Here is a 21,411-nt window from a genome sequence, read left to right as displayed (position 1 = left end):
TCTGTTTTTATTTAGCATTCAGAAGCTTTGTCTTTTTTACACCATAAAATGTGTAGCCTGAAATCTTTCCATCAGCAGAAGCCTTTAGATTATTAGACGCCCCATATTTTACATTTTTCTAGCATTTTGTTTTCTCTCAGGTTCACTTAGAACATTTGTGTGGTTTTATGTGCCAAAAATAGTCATCAGTTATTTTAATATGACCATTTTCCAAGTGCTCTCAGAATTAAACTGGCTGTTTAAGACTGATAAACTGTAGGTAATTAAGCTTTATAAAGATTGGCTGGCCTGTGTTATGGCTTTACTGTAAGGCTGTCCTTATGAATGGTTTAAAATGAGTTCATCAATGATGATTATTTGGGTAATAAACAATTGTAACATGTAAATGAAAGGGCTGTTTCAGTCAGTATTAGACCTGTCAGCTTCATCAGACATAAGATGCAACTGCTTATTATTAATCATTTTTATTTTTATAATAATATAATATAACAACATATAATAATAATAATATGTGTATGGTAAAATTTAATAACCACTAATAAACTATTTAACTATTTATAAACGCTTTATAAGCGTAGTCTTTTTATAAAGGGTTACCAAATGTAGCCCAGGCTGAAACACTCATCACTTTAGCTTGAGTGGGCGGGGCTAAGCTGCTCTAGGCTGAACATGTACATGTGTCAGTTTTTGAGATGTGACAAATATCCAGTTCAGTGTTTTAGCAGCTTAGTTTTCATATATGTACTATATGGACTGAAGAGAGACTGCTGCTTTAACAGTGTTTATGTTGTACTTTAAACTAATCAAATTGCATTCCAAAAAAACAAGGATAGTTAATACTATAGGCCCTTAAATATATGGAAAATAAAAAGAAATAAATATCATTTATTCACAAATTACAATTTGCACTGTTTAAAATACACAATCACAAACACTATCTAATTTCACTATACATATCTGATTTTATTTGCTTATTTAATTATTTATTTATTATTGTTGTTCAAGGGTCCTAAAAGGAAGCTTGTGCTCAGGGGCCTAGACAAGGAGCGTAACTGTATTATCTGTGTCCGTCTGTTTGTCTGTGCATCTCTGTATGGAAATGCAATTTAGACAAAGCAGTGAAACTGTATTAGTGTCTCTGTCTGCCTGTGTGTCTCTCTGTGTGTCTCCCTGTCTGTGTGTGTGTGTGTGTGTGTTAATCTGTGTTTTTCTGTCTCTCTGTCTGTGTACATGTCTGTCTGTCTGTCTGTTTGTGTATGGGAATCCAATTTAGTCAAAGCTGTGTAACTGTATTAGTTGTGTGTGTGTGTGTGTGTTTGTGTGTGTGCTGATTAGAGTGGTGGTGTATCAGTGTGGTGGCAGCTGCTCCCTGGAGACGGCCCACTTACCCCCCCTCCCAAACACATGCACACACTCACAAAACCTTCTCTCCGGATACGCATCCCTCACCATCTCTCCATCTTGTTCTCGTTCACCCATCCACTTTCACTGTCATCTGTCATCCATCTTATCTTTCATTTCTGTCCCTCAGGTATGGCTCGGCGTGGTGTGGGGGCCGGGGAGTGGGGGGAGGTAGGGCAAGAGTAGAGAGACATAAGATACCTTAAGATTTAATGTATCAGCTTACTGTCTTTAAAAAATGAACCTTGGAATTACCTTCTGACACAAAACATACAGAACACTGTCTGAACCAGGAGTACAAACACCAGCCACAATCGCATCATCAACACGCTACAGCTGCTCTGCTCATCAGTTACTGCAGCCACTTCCATAATTCTGATTCCTTTACATCTCGTGCTTGATGCATTTTAGATATTGGGTTTTTTGGTAAACCAACCAGCAACAAAGACAATAACATTTGCAGTAAGTTTGTTTATTACTGTTTACACAGAGCTAAATGACTATAAACACACCAGTCTGAAACACTCTGCAGTTACACTTCACCACCATCTCAAACTGAGCTCTTTTCAACAACAGATGTCTTTCTTTCTTTCTCTCTTTCTTTCTCTCTTTCTTTCTTTCTTTCTTTCTTTCTCTGTTTCTCTCTTTCTTTCTTTCTCTTTCTCTATTTCTTTCTTTCTGTCTCTCTTTCTTTGCTTCTTTCTTATGTCTCTCTTTGTCTATATTTGTCTACACAACCCCCCCGTCTCTCTGCTCTGCTGTTGTGTACAGAAGAGACGCGTGTGGTTTTATTATCGTGTTCGGGGTGAGCGTGGCCAATCGGCTCGAATGGAGCAGCTTATTGTGATGGTAATAAAAGGTCAGAGGTCAGGACGCTGCCTCCATTTGGAGCTGGTTGAATTATGTTTAACACAAAATCCTGAGACTTTAATGCATAAAACTGTGCAGCATAAAGCACATTACAGTCAGAGGAGTTATGAAGATTTGTGGGAGTGTGCAGTTAAAAGCACTTTCCCTTAAACTTCTGGTAGAGACTTGAAAATAAAGAAAGAAGAAAAGAAGGGAAGACAAAAGGGGAAAGTAAGAGAAAAGCAAAGGAATAAATATATAGAACCAAGTTAAATAAAGATGAGAAAAGAAAAAAACAAAGAAAGGAAAACCTGATTAAAGAAACAAAAGAAAGAAAGACAAAGAAAATTGGAGAAAGAAAGAAGGCAAGAAGAGAAGAAAAAGAAGGAAATAAAGAAAGAAAAAATGTAGGATGGAAAAAAGGTTCAAAGAATGAGAGATATAATTAAAAGAAATGGGGAAAAATGATAAAGTAGAGAGGAATTAATGAAGAGGAAAGAAGAAAGTGACAAGTAGGGAAGGAAAGAAAGAAAAGCAAAAGGAATTCAAACAGAAAGAAAGTAATAATAGGGAGAGTGAGATTGAAAGAAAGAAAGAGAGTAGAGAATGACAAATAAGTAAAAGGGAGGAATGAATATTAGAATGAAGTAGAGGAATAAGACAGAAAGAAAGGAAGAAAGGCAGAACAGAGAGAGAGCAGAAGAGGAATTTCTGTGGCACAGAAGAAAAAAGGACGTGAATCCCCACCACCCCTCCGGTGAATGCAGTGCAGATTAGGGGTTAATTACTCCGCCTGCTCCGCTCTGACCATCAGAGCCAATTACACTCGTTAGCCCCAAACCCCACCCTGCTCTAATTGCTCAACCAGAACAAAAACAAACAACAACACTGTCCAGGAAAAAACTGTGTCTGGAGCGTTTTCAGCGCAGCAGACTGTAGAGAGCATTCCAGCGTGTGATCTGGATGCTGGCAAAGCGCTCCCAGCTTTGAGAGTGTGAGGCACCATGTGGAGCAGCCGTGTGTGTGTGTGTGTGTGTGTGTGTGTGTGTGTGTGTGTGTGTGTGTGTGTGTGTGGTTCAACACATTGATAATCCTTCATAGCAGCTCGTAGTCTTCTGACCAGCATTTGTTGATCAAAAAAAGATGCAGTAGGGCTGTAAAAATGCATCAGTGTAAAGATGATATTGATTCAATTGCACTGATTGTGAAGAAAAAAATGAAAGATCAAATTTACTGCTTTCAAAGTAAGTGACAATGTTTTTGTGATGTTTCTATTTTCTATGTTCCACTACTATATAATGACTGTATTTTTAAACTTAACTCTTAATCGTACTAAAGAATTGAACTATGTTTAAATTCTACATGTCAAATCATGAAGTATTGAGTCGTTTATTGAAATCTAATAGAATTATAAAATTTCTCATGTCATGTTTGAATCGTTTCAGAAAGAATCATAATTGCATCATGAAACTGAGACTTTGTGATGTACCAAATCATTCTCTTAAAGATTTGCAATCAAAACTTGGTATTGAATCACTTCTTTAAGAGTTGTAAAGAAAGTTTTGAATCATGTTGGAAGATTGCAGAGAGCATTTCAGCATGTAATCAATATATAGCATCATTCCTTAAAGAATTGCAATCAGTATGTTGAGTTGTTCCTTAGAGTTGTATTCAAGTCATGTTGATTATTGATTTGTTTAATGAAGAAAAGTGATGAAAATTGCATCATGAAAAACAATGCAATGACGTAATGTATTGAATCTTTCTTAAAGAATCCTAATCAAAGCAAATCATGATGAAATTTGAGATGTCATAATGCATTGAATCTTTTCTCAAATTGAATTCATTATGTTATTTGAGGTGTCATAATTCATTGAATCATTTCCTAATGAATCCGAATTCAATTGAATCATGATGTCAGAGGTTTTTGTCTCTCAGATCTTAGTGCGTTATTGTAAATTGACCTCCATATTGGCATGTCTCGTCAGTGTGTGGAAGCCTCTGCTGCTCCATATCAATTAGCTAATGAATATTTAAAGAGACATCACAACCTGTAGTGTAGAGGGAGGTTTAATGAAGAGTTAGCAAATGCAGTGAGTCTTTAAGAGGAACAGTGTGTGCGCTCTCTCGCGCTCTCTCTCTCTCTCTCTCTCTCTCTCTCTCTCTCTCTCTCTCTCTCTCTCTCTCTCTCTCTCTGTCTCTCTCTCTCTCTCTCTCTCTCTCTCTCTCTCTCTCTCTCTCTCTCTCACACTACACTCGCACACTCTCTCACACACATACACACACAGTGTTAGGAGGCATGGAGGGAGGACAGGCACCGTGACACTATTGTAGTGGCTACCAGTTCTGAAGGAGGGACTTTCAGGAATGGTTGTCATGGCAACAGAAAATAGATTTGTGTGTGTGTGTGATGGAGGTGGGGGGAGCTGTAGAAAAAGAAAAAAAAGTGACCAAAACACTGCAAACAGTCCAATAATGAATGAGGATGTTTTTCTTTCAAATAACATTAAAAATATGTTGTGGGTATATTGTGATATCACATAATTGCTAGAGGTTATTAATTGTACTTAATCGCACTGTTTTGCACAGTTAATCATGAAGTTTCCCATTTTCATCACTGTTATCCAGTGAGATTAACAGTGGCTGCATGTTCCAACCAGTTAGTGTGTATATGTAATATATATCATGTATAACCCTAATCCTAGGCAATCGTTTAAACCTCCCTGTTATTGTAGCGTCTCTCTCTCACTCATACAGCTCATAGAGTCTTCTAACAGTGGAGACTCTTGTTCTGAACTGTTGCTTTCCACTTTCCACTGTTGCTTTTGTTAGTTTGCTACTATTGCTATTTATCTAGAAGGTGTTGAATGAGCTGCTCTAAAAGCTATTTTAAAATGAATGAGAGGGCTACAGTCACAGACTCTGTCAGAGCAACATATAACGCGTGAGCAGCTGAGCTTCAGCCTGTTCAACTATGGATGGTTCAAAAGGTCAGATAAAGAAAAGGTGTTAACAGTGAAATTCCCAGGAATTTCAGGAAGTTATGACAAACGTCAAGAATTTTGAAGTGAATTATCATGATAATTCCTAATGAATGTATGTTCGTTCCACAGGGCTCATTCCCAGGAAACCTCCAGCTGGTGTTGGTGTTGCGGCCCACCACCCTGCTCCAGCGCACACTGTCAGACTTCCTCTTTAAGTTCAGCAAGGATGAGTTCAAAATGAAGGTGCCGGTGAGTTCAGAGTTCATTGAGAGCTGCAGAGCCACAAACTCTGTGGAGAGCCATGGAGTTCACTGTTGGAGCACTGTTAGTGGTCAACTAGCCAGTGTTTCAATAGGAACAATAACTAAATTGACATTTGCATTAACACCAGCCAGCCACTTCATTAAGTACAGCTACTTTGTATCTACGCTCATTGTCCTTTTTTATCAGCTTCACTTACCATATAGGTGCACTTTGAAGATCTAGAATTACAGACTGCCGTCCTTCTGTTTCTCTATATACTTTGTTAGTCTATTATTTACTCTCTACTTCAGTGGTCAGGACCCCCACAGGACCACCACAGAACAGGTGTTATTTGAGTGGTAGATCATTTTGAGTACTGCAGAAACACTGTGGTGTTTGTTTCTGTTGTGCTGGTATGAGTGGATCAGACACTCAGCAGCAGATCAGCAGCAGCGCTGCTGGAGTTTAAACACTGTGTCCACTCACTGTCCACTCTATTAGACACTCCTACCTTGTTGGTCCACCTTGCAAATGTTAGACAATAGTAACAGGACGCTCCGCACAGGAGATTTTTGGCTGGATATTTTTGGTTGGTGGACTATTCTTAGTCCAACAGTAACAATGAGGTGTCCCAAATAATGCCTACTCTGTGGGGGGGTCCTGACCATTGATGAACAGGGTAAAAGGGGGCTAATAAAATATTCAAAGAAAAAGATGGACTGTAAAAGATGGACTTTGTAGTCTGTAATCTACAAAGTGCACATGTAGGGTAAGTGGTGCTGATTAAGTGGACAAAGAGTGTAAAAATAAGGAGTTGTACCTAATGAAGTGGTTGGTTGGTGTAGAACTGTGAAAAAGACATCAGAAAACCTGTTTGGAAATTGTGGTTGAAAGCGCACATTAACTGACCATGATGCTCAATATGTAAGGAAAAACTGAAGAGTAAAGGCCTTTACTCACAATTTGTTTTATTCGCAATTCATCTGTGTGATTTATTCTCACAACAATGAAATAATTACACACCAAATGCGATTTTTCAGATGACAAAAATGCAGTTTTATTTTATTCGCCCTAAATTTTTGCAAACTACAACATGAACCCATTCTTCAGTCATATGATCTGGAGGCCAGGAATACACATGCACAAATGTCTAATGATGCTCGTCCATCTTTCTGCTTGTCTTCTTTTCAGCACCAGTGTGGTCATTATGCTTTGCATTACTCACTTCATTAAATGCATGAATGTACACACACATTCATTTACTGCTTCAGTGTCTTCCATTACTACACTGATTACATCAGCACAGCTGACACATTGCAACCCCCCCAGAGTACTCTGTCAGTTGACATGTAATGTCTGTGTTGCAGGTGATCATGCTTAGTTCAGTGACTGAGCTGCACAGCTACATAGACCGCACCCAACTGACGCAGGAGCTGGGGGGCACACAGGAATACTGCCACGAGAAATGGATTTCACACCGCACCGTGAGTACTGCGAACAGCAGGACAGAAGAAGAGAGGGTGGGAAAGGATGAGTGGGCTGAAGAGAGAATGAGTGGAATAAATAGATTGATGGAAGACGGGTGGGTTTGTGCATGGTTTAATAAAGAAATATGGGTGAAATAATAATAATAATAATAAAGATATAATAGGGTGAGCTAATGACATAATCAACTTATTTGATAATTGATATTGATAATCAGCCAATATCTATTTTTTAAAAATAATTTCATATTTATTTACCATAAATATTATTCTATATAATTTATATAAAATATAAATTATTTTAATGGCACATGATAATTCAAAAATAGATTTTCAGTCTTGTAGAGAATGCTGGAGAATATGCGATTGAAACAATACGTTCAGTGTATGTGATCTAATCTCTGGTGGTGAGTTGAAGTGAATGACCTTGTGCAGAAAAAGGGGCCACTTTGTTGATTTTGCCAGTTTTGGTGATGTACCCTGAGTAGTGCTTGCAAATTGGTAATATTACAGTCCTAGCTTATAGTCTGTTTTCTGTACTGACAGCATGTAAAGTCATTCTCTATGTTAGTTTGGTTGGGAACCCAAATCCTTCAAACAAATGAGGTATTTATTAATGATCAAGTAATATTAGAAGGTTTCATGTTATGAGCTTGTTTGTCACAATAATTCAGCAGACAATATGGTGGATGGTTTAATTAACCTTTTTCCAAGCTATGGGCCCACCAGCAGGTTGTTTTATTACACACTTCTAAAACCTAAGAAAAGCACCATTATTTGACCCAGTAGTTAATAAATAATATAACTTAGTATATAATAATATACATATGTAGTAAGACTGGCATGTTAAGTGGTTAAAGAAAAAGCAGGATGGATTGATGGATGAATGGAAAGGCCCATAGAGATGGTATGCCCATACAGATGTATCTGTTGGCTAAGGAAATCGGCAGATGTTGAAAGCTGACACTTTTTTTGGCAAACTTTTCACCCATGAAGTGCCAGTATTTAGTGGTTCATTTTATATTGTCAGACACATTCTGTGTGACGAAGTGTTAAGATTATATCGGCAAATATTATTTTCAGAGTTATCAGAATTTTTAACTCATTGGATAGTTGAATACACACAGAATAAATAAAAAAGGATACCAAACCTGGAGAAAGTGGCAACCTGCTACAGATCATTTGTAATACTGGCTTTTGCTATAATAGAAAACTGTGAGAGTTGCAGTAATCCAGATGCAAGAATGAAAGCCTTTTCACTTTCTCCTATTGCTGAGCTCACTTTTCAGTAACCAGTCACTGAGCACTACAGGATCGGTATTGATCCTGTGGTCATGATGGATTAAGCAGTGATGTTGGATTTAGTGGATTAGTGCACACTTGTGGTATGTTCTTAGTGCTGGATTATTGGTAGTAGTGATGGTAGTAGTGAATGTTTTAAATTATAGCATGCCTCATCACTGCTATGTGGACTGTAGACCATGTCAAGGTTTTACTGCATTCAAAAGGATAGTTTAACCAAGCTTGTTTGCCAGCCTGTGCTTTTAATTAGAAGCCAAATCTTGAAATTTTAATTCTCCTTGCTTTTTTGAAATCTCAGTCCATACATAGAAACTGAGCTGTAAACACAGCCTGTTTTGAATTCATTGTTTTTGGGATGTCATAACAGTTTAGCTCAACCCATTCATGCGGAAGTTATAAGCAGTGTTTCAAGCCAGACTGCTTTTTCAGTGAGGCCCAGTATAGGACAGCCAATCAGAACAGAAGTCATTTACACACACCAGTGTTGGGCACAGTAACAGAAACAGTCAGTTTAAAAGGGAAAATGGTCATGTAAAATCTAATTATGACTCTCTTGTGCATAACATCATACATCATAAGTGGATTTAAGGGAAAAATAAAAGAAAAATGTGGGCTTTTTAAATAAGTGCACACTTTTTATATGAGCGTATTAACAGAGATGCTTGGCTCCATGTTTGCAGGCCATCGAAGGTTTTGCTCTGATGGTGAAGAAGACGGCGCAGACTTTGCAGGCATTTGGGACGGAGCTGGCTGAAACCGAGCTTCCCAATGACGTCGAGGCCACATCCAACCTGCTGACCACACACACAGAGAAAAAAGACAAGATGAAGGTGAGGAAGACGAGGCTCAAACTGTACGCTGAAGTACTGGCCTGAACAGAATGGTGGATCTACATAGAATGTCTTTAAGGTTTCAGCTGGTTTTTGAGCCCAGCTGCATGATTAGTAAATGAAAGTTTAGAAGTTTAAAGAAAGGATTTGTCACTGATACCGCAACCTTTATTGAAACATGAAGAGGTCCATTATTTTCTTTGTTTGTTTCTTTCTTTCCTTGATTTCCTTCCTTACTTCTTTCCTGTCTGTATACACAGGAGGATCTGAAGATTGCTCTGAGTCAGGGAGGACGTTTGTTGGAGAGTATTAATGAGCCATTTGTGTCGAATCCAGACTACAACATGAACCATGATGAGCTGGAGAACCTGGCTACTGTGCAGAGGTGTGTGTGTGTGTGTGTGTGTGTGTGTGTGTGTGTGTGTGTGTGTGTGTGTGTGTGTGTGTGTGTGTGTGTGTGTGTGTGTGTGTGTGTGTGTGTGTGTGTGTGTGCTCATTGTTTACATGTTTGAGTATCAGAGTGTAAATCTGTGACCCTAATAGTTTACATTATTTTTAAAGATGCATGCAAAATACACTAATAGGACTGAAAAACCTTTTTTCACAAAGGAGTGAAATATGCAGTTTTTTGCTTTGAAAGTAACCAGAGAATGTTTTCTGGCCAATAAGTGTATCTTCTAATTCTGATTGGCATAGGAGTCTATGAAGTCATTATAACATACGCAGTATACACGAACGCAGGCGCCAGCACTAAAAACTTTTGTGCTGAGAATGGGCTGTTATATCATTGATTAACACAGTCCATGGAAGCGACATAAGAACCCAGTTTTGTTGAAACTGAAAGACTGGCAACTTATTTTCGTAGCAACTGCACCGAAAGATAGCAGGCTAAACAAGCTAAACTGCTCCCCTGTTAATATTCAGCGTTTGGCCTTGAACTGAAGTATTTACTGAATGATTCGCTGTAAAACTGCAACACACAAAGTAAACAACTTGTTTTTATAACTGAAGTTACTGAAAAGTGTATATTTGTCATATTTTATGCTATATTTTATATTTTGCACAGTTTTATTAAAGTAATAAGCCACGAGAGGCTGTGGGTTACAGTGATCTTCCCAAAGATAAGGGGTTTTTAGACACTTCGCCTTGTGACAATATCCCTGTACTGTAATGAACGGCCTTTCGTGTCTTGTTACTTTATTCTGGCATTCCAAAATTGATGCAATTGAATCACCAACTTCAGATTGATGTGCCATAATGCATGGATGAATCCTCTTTTGTGAAGTGATTATAATGGTAGACAAATAACATAGTGAGCAGTGTTTTTGAAGCTGTGGTCTGACAGAGCCCACTTACCCCTGCTGTCCTTTGCAAGCGCAACACACACTGGCCACACACTAATAAAGTCCACTTGTCATACATTGTCATCACTGGTGACCTTATGGTTGATGAAATACTTCAGAGGCTTAGGGTGGTCCCACTTCAGGCAGTATTACTGAACACTCATTTTGAGTGCATTTTAAGTAAAATAAGGAAAAACTCCTTTAACCCCTTTAACCCTCTAAGATGCCTGTATATGATGCACACTGTATATGATTCCTCACTCTTATGACTACTTAACTACATAATCACATACCTACAAATCTGCTCAGTATCACAATACATCAAAATACGTGCACAAAATAGATTAATAACCCACTAGTTTATAATTAACAAGCCTGCAGTTTGTTTTTAATAACTGAATCATAAAATTGCAGTGTATTATTAATACATAAATAAGACACCTGCTGTTTATTATTAATAACTTAAAAGCAAGCTTGCGGTTTAGTATTAATAACTGAATACCAAGGCTGCAGTTTATTATTAATACCTGAATGATAAGCCTGCAGTTGATCAATAACTGAACAATAACAATATTCATGTGGTTTGTAATCAATAATTCTATATAATCCTGTAGTTTTTATTCAACTACAGTCTTATTTAGTTATTAACTTGTTGCTTGCAGCTTTAGAACTGCATTGTGATGAACAGGTCTGCAGTGTGTGTACAACCCATGGCAAAAATTATGGAATCACCACTTTTTGAGGAAGATCTTTCAATTCTTTAATTTTGAAAAATGTTAATCACAGATTCGCCTTTCACCCGAAGACTGCTGGGATAGGCTCTGACGGAGAAGCGGCTTAGAAAATGGATGGATGGATGGATAAAATTCCAACCTTCTGGCATTAAGAAAACAATAAAAAAGAAATATAGTTGTTGCAGTCAGTCACAATTGTGTTTGTAGATCAAGTAGAGGAAAAAAATATGGAATCACTAAATTCTGAGGAAAATTTGGAATTGCTCTGTAATTTGCAGTTCTAAAACAAACACCTGCATCAGATTTAATCTGCTAATTAGTCTTCAGTTAAAAAAAGAGTGCTCACAACTTGGAGAGCTGTTGCACAAAGTGATTTGACATGAATCATGGCTCCAACATGAGAGATGTTAGTAGAAACAAAGGAGAGAATTATAAAACTTCTTCAAGATGGTAAATCATCACGGAATGTTGCAAAAGATGTTGGTTGTTCCCAGTCAGCTGTGTCTAAAATCTGGACCAAGTACAAACAAGATGGGAAGGTTTTAAAAGGGAAGCCTACAGGTAGACCAAGGAAAATATCAACACGTTGAGATAGAAAACTTAAAGCAGTATGTCCTGACAACAGAAAATGCACAACAAAACAAATGAGAAACAAGTGGGCGGAAACGGGAGTCAATGTCTGTGACCGAACTGTAAGAAATCGTCTAAAAGAAATGGGATTTACATCCAGAAAAGCCAAGCAAAAGCCATCATTAACACGTAAACAGAAATAACAAGGTTACAGTGGGCTAAAATAAAGCAATCATGACCTGTGGATGACTGGATGAAAGTAATCTTCAGTGATGAATCATGAATCTCATTGGACAAGGTGAGGATGCTGGAACTTTTGTTTGGTGCATAAAGACGACTGCCTGAAGAAAACATATCAATTTCCATAGTCATTGATGATCTGGGGCTGCATGTCCGGTAAAGCCACGGGGGAGATGACAGGCATTACATCTTCAATAAATGCCAAAGTCTACGTTGAAATTTTGGACACTTTTTTTATTCCATCAGCTGAAAGGATGTTTGGTGATGATGACTTCATTTTTCAGGATGGTAATGCTTCTTGTCATAGGGCAAAGGACATGAAAACTTTGCTTCAAGAAAGACTTACAGTATAAAGTCAATGGCATGGCCTCAATCCAGTTCAGATCTCAATCCAGTTGAAAATATCTGGTGGGAATTGAAGAAAATGGTCAGTCACAAGGCTCCTACCTGCAAAGCTGATCTGGCAACAGCAATAGCAGACAGTTGGAGACGGATTGATGAAGAATTGTCATTAGTTAAGTCCATGCCTCAGAGAATTCAAGCTGTTATAAAAGCCAGAGGTGGTGCAACAAAGTACAGAACAGTAATGGTGCAGTGTTTTTCTCATGATTCCATAATATTTTCCTCAGAATTTAGTGATTCCATGTTTTTTTTCCTCTACTTGATCTACAAACACAATTGTGACTGACTACTATTTCTTTTTTTTTTTATTGTTTTCTTAATTTCAGAAGGTTGGAATTTTGAAAAAAAAAAGTTATGTGGCATGTCTTTGTGATTAACTTTTTTCTACAAAATTAAACAACTAAAAGGTTTTCCTCCAAGAGTAGTGATTCCGTAATTTTTGCCATGGGTTGTATGTGTATGTGTTTTGTAACTCGGGCATGTTTTAGTTATGTAATGTTTGAGTGGTACTGCAGACAGAGGCTGTGTATTTTAGGATGGTCTAAAAACTCCAGTGGTGTCTTAAGTTGGCCTTATTTTGCCTTCTTGGGGAGGGGAGGGCTATATTATCTGCTCCTAATCACATTCTCTGTTGTGTTTGTGTGTATCTGAGAGTTCATTCATTCGTTGATTCAGTCTCACACTCTCTCTGTTCTATCTTTCTCTCTGTCTCTCTCTTTCTGCCTCTCACTCCAGGCTGCTGGGTCAGTTAGATGAGACAGAAACAGCATTTGATGATTTCTGGGAGAGGCATCAGACTAAGCTGGAGCAGTGTCTGCAGCTCCGACATTTTGAACACAACTTCAGGGAGGTACAGAAGCCCATTCAGTTCAATTTTCACAGTTTATGTGAGAGCTTGAAGAGAGAGGTTCAGCACGGTGTCATCATGTATATATGTGTTTTAGGTGCGAGCTCACTTGGATCAGGTCGCTGATAAGCTGTCTGGTTTCTCTGAGGTGGGCATAAGCCCCGCCCATGGCGAGCACATCCTGAAAGAGCTGACCAATCACGAAGAGAGAACTTGTGTAAGTATGAATAAAGGAACTTAGTGCAAAGCATGTCCATATTATTTACCTCAAAAACATAAACTTGTTAAATCCTTAGAAGCCCATTTACATTATTGAGTTGGGCCACAAGTATGTATTTTCTCAGAAGAACACTAATGTTGGAAATATAAATAACATGAGTACAGTAAGAACTAGTACAAGTATGTATAATCAATTAACCATTTCCAAACCTCTGTTTGAAGCAGCTATATATATATATATATATGTATATATATATATATTGTGTGTGTGTGTGTGTGTGTGTGTGTGTGTGTGTGTGTGTGTGTGTGTGTGTTTGGGTGTAAATGGAGCTTATGCATCATTTGATCTGTGGTTACATACTACACACACACACACAATAATCCCTCATTCCTCACTCTGTCACTAACACATGCTGCTAAGTGAAGGTGTGTGTTTCTGTTATCTTCTGCAGCATGCCATCTCGTTACACTCTCAGACTGTACATTCAAAACACTGCAGTAGAGCAAAAGACCTTAAACACAGCGACTCATCTATCACAGTGACAGTATTGACTGCAGGTTGTGTGTGTGTGTGTGTGTGTGAGAGAGAGATACTCTGCTGTACTTCTCGTCCTCTATTGTCCATAAGAAAGTGCCTGATGCCATTAGCTATTAATCACCCTGACAGTATCCAGCGGCTGATTCAGCAGTAGACCATTCATAAGGTCTCTGGGCTGTTTTTGTCTGCTCCTATTGTTTAAAGCAAGCGGTGTCTCGTCAGTAACCAAAATGATTATAATCTCATATAGGCTATATGTATTTGATATTCCAGTCAGTGTTTGTTTATATATATGTGTGTGTGTGTGTGTGTGTGTGTGTGTGTGTGTGTGTGTGTATATATAAAGGCATCTGAGCAAATTGTTTAAAAACATTTTCTCTGCAGTGTGTTTTGCTTATAAAACAAGTGTTAGTCTGCAGTTTGTCCATTATTCGTATAAAATGTGGCATAAACTTTCACAGCCCTCCATGTTTTATTTATTTTGTCCAATATGTTATGTATTTAAAATTATTCATATGTAATGTGTTTGTGTGTGTGTATGTGTCTGTTTGTGTGTGCTTGTGTGTGTGTATGTATAGGAGGTGCTGGACCGTGCACTGGCACTAGCCTCTGATGCGGACATTCTGATTGAAAGCTCTCACTACGCTGTGGACTCAATCCTGCCTAAATGCTCAGAGCTCCGAGCTGTGTGCGAGGAGGTGGGAACTGTCCTAAAAGCCAAAAAAGCCCACCTGCTTAAAGCCATGGAGCTCCACTCCAGTCTGGAGAAGGTACATCTGCATTCCATATTCTGGAATATGGTCCGTAAATGGGCCTCATTTAGTTCCTCGCTCTTATAACTACGTACCACTACATACATACCTTGTCAGAAAGGGCACATTTACATAAAATAGTTTAGTTTCAATGTCTATTAATGTAACAAGATTGTTGTTTTTATTAAGTAATTGAACCATTTTTGTTATAAATGAAGCGTTTCATTAGTAAAGATTTGCCATTATTGTTGTATTCTTAATTTTTTCATTTTTTCCCTCCCTTCATTCCCTTTCCTTTTCTGATCTTTCATTCTTTCCCTCTCTTTTTAGGCCACTAAATGGTGTGAAGATGGAATTTACCTTCTAGCATCTCAGCCTGTTGATAAGTGTCAGTCTCAGGATGGGGCTGAGGCAGCGCTGCAGGAGATCGAGCGCTACCTGGATACAGCCAATCAGCACAAGCTGACTGATTTGAATGGCATCTGGAGGGACTATGAGTCTGTACTGACGTCAGACTTCAGAGTAAGCAGTTCAGATTCAGCAACCTGAACTCCACAGTGCAAATTGGACACCTCAAATTCAACAGTCCAAACTTCACATCTGAGATTCTGCAGTGCAGATTTCACATTTCATTGAAATTCCTGGATGGAATCAAATAGTGAAATTGTAGATTAGCAGTGCACTGAATTGGTTGTACAGAATCATCATCAAATGAATAAAGTCTGAGATTTTCACCTCTGTGGAATATTATTCATTATTAATAAAGATTAAAAACGATGAGGCGTTTTACATGAGCACGTTTGTCGCTGTGTTTGTGTGGTACAGGAGCAGGTGGAGCGGGTCTTCCAGAAGCAGCTCTCTATGCAGGAGATGTTTGAGAAGAGGAGGATCAGCCTGAAGAAGCTAGCAGCCAAGCAGACGCGACCAGTGCAACCGGTCGCCCCGAGGCCCGAGGCCATCATCAAATCTCCCCACTCATCTCCTGGTAGTAATCAATTTATATGCTGTTATTTCAGGGTTTGTTGTTCTAACAGAGTTCGTCAGTTCAGCTACAATCTCGTGATTACAGAGATTCCTTGCTTCTTTTTTTGTTCCTTTCTTTTTTCCTTTCTTCCTTTTTTCCATTCTTCTTTTTACATTGGTTTGTCCATTTCATCCCATTCCATTCCTTCCTTTTTGCCTCCATCTTTTTTTCCTTCCTTTCTTCTTTCCTCCCATTTTTCTTTCTGCCTTTGTCTTTTTCTTCCCGCTTTCCTTTCTGTCGGAAACTTATGACTCCATTTACACACTGTTACACACTTTAGGCCTGTCTTGTAATGACATCTATTGAGCAAGCAGCCATAACTGCAATGCAGTGGTCCCTGTGTCCCTTCAATGTCACTGTGTACAAGCAGCTCTCACACTCTCAGGCTGAGCTTCCCATATTCAGCGAGGAAGACTGATTCTCACTTTGTCTTCACTGCTGACATCTAGTGGTGTGCTATAAAACTGCATGAGGGATGCAAAAGACGTGAAGCGTATTGCTTTGTATGTTATCAGGTCACAGTGTTCACACAGGCTGTCCAAGCAGTGTGGCTGTGTTTCTCAGATGTGGCACTGTGTCTGGAAAATAGGATTCAATTCTATTTTTGCATGCAGCAAAACGCAAAAGCCAAGGGTAAACAAATGTGACAAACTTATTCGAATGTGAAGCCAATATTCGGGCTTGGCAGTATGGGAAAAGTATATCGGCATGATTCAAGACATTTGTAATATGAGAAAACAAGACAATATACAATATAAATTGATTGTTGTTCTGATGTTTGAAAGACCAAAAGAAACAGAAAAATATCCAGCTGTGTCACATTCATGAGTACAGGGATGCATTTTTAAATGCAGGCTTCATTGAAAATGTTACCATGTATTGCTTGCTAGTAGTGTCACCATTGATTGTATTCACATAAAAGACAACTGGCACATCAGACACTTGCTTAATGATCCAAATGCTCCATTTTATTTACTTTTTCCCCTCTTCCAATAGCCCACAGGGAGAAGGACTCATCACCTGACATCAACAACAAAAAAGTAAGCAGTTTGGTTCATCACAGCAGTCTTGTTGTATACTAGCTATCAATTCTGAACAACAGATGTTAAACGTGTATGATGTCTCTGTGTGTTACTAGGGAGACGCGCTCATTCAGAATGGCAGCAGGCCGCCGTCTCTGTCAGAAGAGGAGGAGAACCTTGCTGTACTTAGAAGGTCAGTTGAAAAGCAAATGGCATCGTGACCTACTGAACAGAGTTAAGATTACTGTGATGTACATGTACAATGAGCAGTGACTAATCACTGTGACTACAGCGTCTCTGAAAAGGCTGTGTGTTCAGTCATGTATGTGTTTTGTGTGTCTGTAGGCATGTAATGAATGAGCTGTTGGAGACAGAAAGAGCCTACGTGGAGGAGCTGCTGTGTGTACTACAGGTAAGAGCAGCTAGAACCACAGAGCTTAAATTGTTTGTCTGAACTCAACATCTTTGGTCAGATTCAGTGTGTCAGGAATGTGTTAGATTCAGATTTCAGGTTTGGATTTTCACAGCGTGCCTCCCATTCTTAACTGATGGACTGTAGCACTGGGGTCCACAACAAGGCCCACACTGGTGAGAAAGTGGATGCACAGGGAATAAAACAATGAATCATCACTTTTTTTATTGAATGTTGAATAATAATAATAATATTTATTATTTTTTAAATAATATATTAAAAATATTGTTACTGTCAGAACGAAAACCTCATGTCTCCAAAAACGTTACTTTACAGTAGAAGTAAAAAAAAAACATTGTGTAGGTTAATGTGATCAGATCTTATTCACAGTCATTTTGGACCATAAATATTTCACTGTCTGTAAATTATGTCGGTGGGGGGTGGGGGGTGGATAAGGTGTAGTGACAATACATAATTTATAATAATATAAATTATAAAATGTATAAAATACATTAAATTAAAAAAATGTATAAAATACATTTAATGTAAAGAAATTTAGGACTGAATACTTGAATACATGAGGGCTAACATATCACTGCTGTTGGAATAAAAACCTTGTATCTCCAAGATGGTAACTTTAGAGTAGAAGGAAAAAAACATACTTTACTTTCAATGTAAGTCAGTGGAACCAGACTTCTTTTCCAAGTAATTTTGGGCTGTTTCTTTTGGTCCATTCAACATAAAATTTACACACAATGAAGAGGCAAACGGGCATTTTCAAAATATGTCAGAAGCTAAAAAACAACAAAAACAATACAATAGCGGCGATACATCAGAACCTCACACTATCAGTACAGTGTGTTACGAAAAGTTAATCCAGGCTACAGTCAAACTTACATATATCTAAGTAAAACATCAGACTTGGTTAAAGCTCTTATATGCAACATAATACACAAATAACTAAAACACCAACAGACTGGAAATGAAACAAAATGTTGTGTGTCCAGAATGTAGATGATACTAAAGTAATTAACTTTGCATCAAAAATTAATTTACAGTTAGTTAACATCTAGAATGCCTCATATTTCAGTAGTGAGGCAGAATATTTTTTGACAAATATAGTATTGTTTTATTACATTGTGTTGTTCCAAATACTATTGTCTCATTATTAATGTTCAGATCTACATTGAATCTACAGTATTTATTGTATAGAAAGTAACAAAAATTAATCTGACGGGTGATGCCAAGCTTATGTGCGGTAGCATAGGTGCTGTATTGGACTCTACTATATTCTGTAAGTCTGTTACCTCATAGGATTGTAAGATGTTTGCTAGCACTCATTGCAATTTTCATATTTATGTTCCAGGGCTACGCTGATGAGATGGATAATCCCAGCATGGCTCACCTCATCCCCATCACCCTCCACAACAAGAAGGATGTTCTGTTCGGCAACATGGCTGAGATCTATCAGTTCCACAACAAGTGAGTCTAGACTTGCTTAACCAGAGGTGCTAAGTGTCTTAAACAGCAGTCGGTTCTGGAGTTTACAGTGAAAAACCGTTGAAAAATCTAATTTAGAATGTTCTCCTTGACTCTAATGTAGTCAGTCATCTGAGACATCTTGGGCATCTGAGGTTTGCTTGTTCAGATGTGTACTGGAACTATGATGTTAATGTAGTTAGCACATAAACACTGACACTGTATGACACACTGTTATTAAAAATGGATGAAAGTACAAACAAAATTCAGGCTTCAAGGTTAGTAGTGTCTCTGTGTGCCGTGTGACCTCCTACGTCCATTTATGTCATTACTGCAGCAAATGTAAGGTAAGTGATGATTTTAGCATGCAGTGTGTACAATGCTAACTGGTGGTCAGTAGCTACTATTAATTGTTAGCTGCAGTAGTCTCATAGCTTCAGTGCAAAACTAGAGAAGCAACCTTCAGACACAAACACTACATCAGCACTCCTACTTGGATGTCCTCCATAAATTTGGACTCCGAGTTTAAGAGTTTAGTTGCTGTTCTTTGACTAATGCTGTTGCTTGTATCTGTTTCAGAACTTTCCTCCGGGAGCTTGAGGCCTACACAGATTACCCCGAGCTGGTGGGCCGATGCTTCTTAGAAAGGGTGAGTGGAAAAAAGTTTAGCATGTGTGAACACGTAATTGAACTGTAAGAATGTGTTTTGATGGATGGGGAACAGAAAAGGTTTGGCAGTTGAGCTTATGTAGACTAACACTGTCTTTCTTTCTTTCTTTGTTTTTTTGTTATGTGCTTTCCTCCCTTAGATGACAGACCTTCAAATTTATGAGAAGTACTGTCAAAATAAGCCACGCTCTGAGTCACTATGGCGACAGTGCTCTGACTGTGCCTTCTTTCAGGTAGCCCATGTAGGCCCTTCCTTTTGCTTAGTCAGTACACCTCACAAAAATAAGTAGAATTTGTGTGTGCATGGATATGTGTGTGTGTGTGTGTGTGTGTGTGTGTGTGTGTGTGTGTGTGTGTGTGTGTGTGTATATATGTGTGTAAGTGTATGTGTGTGTATATATGTGTGTGTATATAGTGTGTGTGTGTATGTATGCATGTATGTATGTGTGTATATATATTTATATTATTTAGAGCTGGGAATAGAGATTGAATTGTACTGTAAGAGTCTAATCTTACGTACCACTGTGGACTTTGTACAATGTTACATAATACAGTTTACTATGTACTTTCCCAATACAGATTAGAGTACCCTCCCACTGCACACATCTTGCTCAACTTTACAGCTAATTAACATGCCCTTCGTAAGATTAAAATGCGTGTTTGAGCAAGGAAAATACCAAGTTTATTAGTACAAAGGGTCTGGGAAGCACAGATGTACTATAAAGATGCCATTATATATAAATATATGTGTGAGAGGGTGTTTATTAAAGAATAAGTGAATAATTTATAATTCACTTCTGGCAATAATTAAGCTGTTGCGTGTAGAGAATTCCTGGAGGAGTGTAGTAATTGTGTGTTCAGCTGTTTGTCGAGGAACTGTGGAATTCAAGGCGTGTATGTGTGTTTGTATTTGTGTTGTAGGAGTGCCAGAAGAAACTGGAGCATAAACTGGGCTTGGACTCATACCTGCTGAAACCTGTGCAGCGCATCACCAAATACCAGCTCCTCCTCAAAGTACAAACCCATAGCTCACTCGCCACTCAGCCTAATACTGCACCTGCTTGGTTTAGTACCTTTTCAGTACAACAATATCCAGACTTTTTAGCAAAACGAGAGAAAACAGAAAAATAAGGCTAACCTGCAGTCGTATGCTAGTTTGAGCACTTTTGGTCAAATGACAGGTTTTGTTGGTTTTCTGAGTGAAAGTAAGTTAACAAGTCCTTTACAGAGAACACACTTCTGTATATTGTAGTGCAAAAGTGCTATTTATTTGTTTAACATTTTAGAAGAACATTAGAGATTTAATTTTTCCACAATATATTCAGTTTGGCAAATAAATAGAAATTGTGCACTAAAATGTGAAGAAAGGTGCTCTCTGTAAAGGATGTGTTAACTTAGAAACTATTTTCACAAAATATGTAACATTTAAATGGGACATATTATTGTACAGATAGATATTTACCTATGTGTGAAACATATGGGACATGTAGGAAACTTAGATGTAAGTTTCCTACATGTAATACATGTATGTGATACATTTGGGGCGTATTACAATTACATATACAGTACTGTGCAAGTTCTTGAAATAACGTGACGTATTAGTAGTTGTTCTTTTTACAACAATAGTAATGTGTACATGATTATGAATGTTATAATATTTTGAACTAGACACAAGAAGGTAGTTTTTGAAATATTAAATATTTTTGGAACAAAATTAAAATATAAATAGGGTTCTGTAATTATATTCTGTATTTACAGTCATTTACAGCATTTCAAAATTTTATCACTATTTTTTCTAATATAATAATATTTTTTTTAAATACAGACTTTTGTACTTTAACTTGAATATTTGTTTTATATATATAATATGTGTGTGTGTGTGTGTGTTTCAGGAATTATTAAAGTACAGTAAAGGCTGCGAGGGTTCAGAGGACCTGCAGGATGCGCTCTCCTCCATCCTTGGCATCCTCAAAGCTGTCAACGACTCAATGCATCTCATTGCCATCACTGGATATGAGGTACAGTGTCCCAGGAGGATCATTTCTATTCCCACACAAAGAAAGATCA

General features: G+C 38.0%; 1 protein-coding gene across 12 annotated transcripts in view; it reads left to right on the top strand.

Annotated features, from left to right (window-relative positions):
* mcf2la (mcf.2 cell line derived transforming sequence-like a) overlaps window positions 1-21,411 on the top strand; it is a 108,261-nt gene that overhangs the window by 74,516 nt on the left and 12,334 nt on the right. For all 12 annotated transcript variants that reach the window (XM_037543512.1, XM_017699051.2, XM_037543519.1 and 9 more), the window contains 17 exons: window positions 5,364-5,483; window positions 6,845-6,961; window positions 8,944-9,093; window positions 9,354-9,478; window positions 13,118-13,232; window positions 13,327-13,446; window positions 14,565-14,756; window positions 15,069-15,260; window positions 15,564-15,723; window positions 16,759-16,802; window positions 16,901-16,977; window positions 17,130-17,196; window positions 18,563-18,678; window positions 19,255-19,324; window positions 19,485-19,577; window positions 20,266-20,358; window positions 21,237-21,362. In XM_037543512.1, the coding sequence (XP_037399409.1) occupies window positions 5,364-5,483; window positions 6,845-6,961; window positions 8,944-9,093; window positions 9,354-9,478; window positions 13,118-13,232; window positions 13,327-13,446; window positions 14,565-14,756; window positions 15,069-15,260; window positions 15,564-15,723; window positions 16,759-16,802; window positions 16,901-16,977; window positions 17,130-17,196; window positions 18,563-18,678; window positions 19,255-19,324; window positions 19,485-19,577; window positions 20,266-20,358; window positions 21,237-21,362 (1,977 nt within the window). The remainder of the gene's footprint in view (window positions 1-5,363; window positions 5,484-6,844; window positions 6,962-8,943; window positions 9,094-9,353; window positions 9,479-13,117; window positions 13,233-13,326; window positions 13,447-14,564; window positions 14,757-15,068; window positions 15,261-15,563; window positions 15,724-16,758; window positions 16,803-16,900; window positions 16,978-17,129; window positions 17,197-18,562; window positions 18,679-19,254; window positions 19,325-19,484; window positions 19,578-20,265; window positions 20,359-21,236; window positions 21,363-21,411) is intronic.

The sequence above is a fragment of the Pygocentrus nattereri genome, chromosome 12 (assembly GCF_015220715.1).
Source record: "Pygocentrus nattereri isolate fPygNat1 chromosome 12, fPygNat1.pri, whole genome shotgun sequence".
Lineage (NCBI taxonomy): Eukaryota > Metazoa > Chordata > Actinopteri > Characiformes > Serrasalmidae > Pygocentrus > Pygocentrus nattereri.
This window is presented reverse-complemented; position numbering and strand designations above follow the sequence as displayed.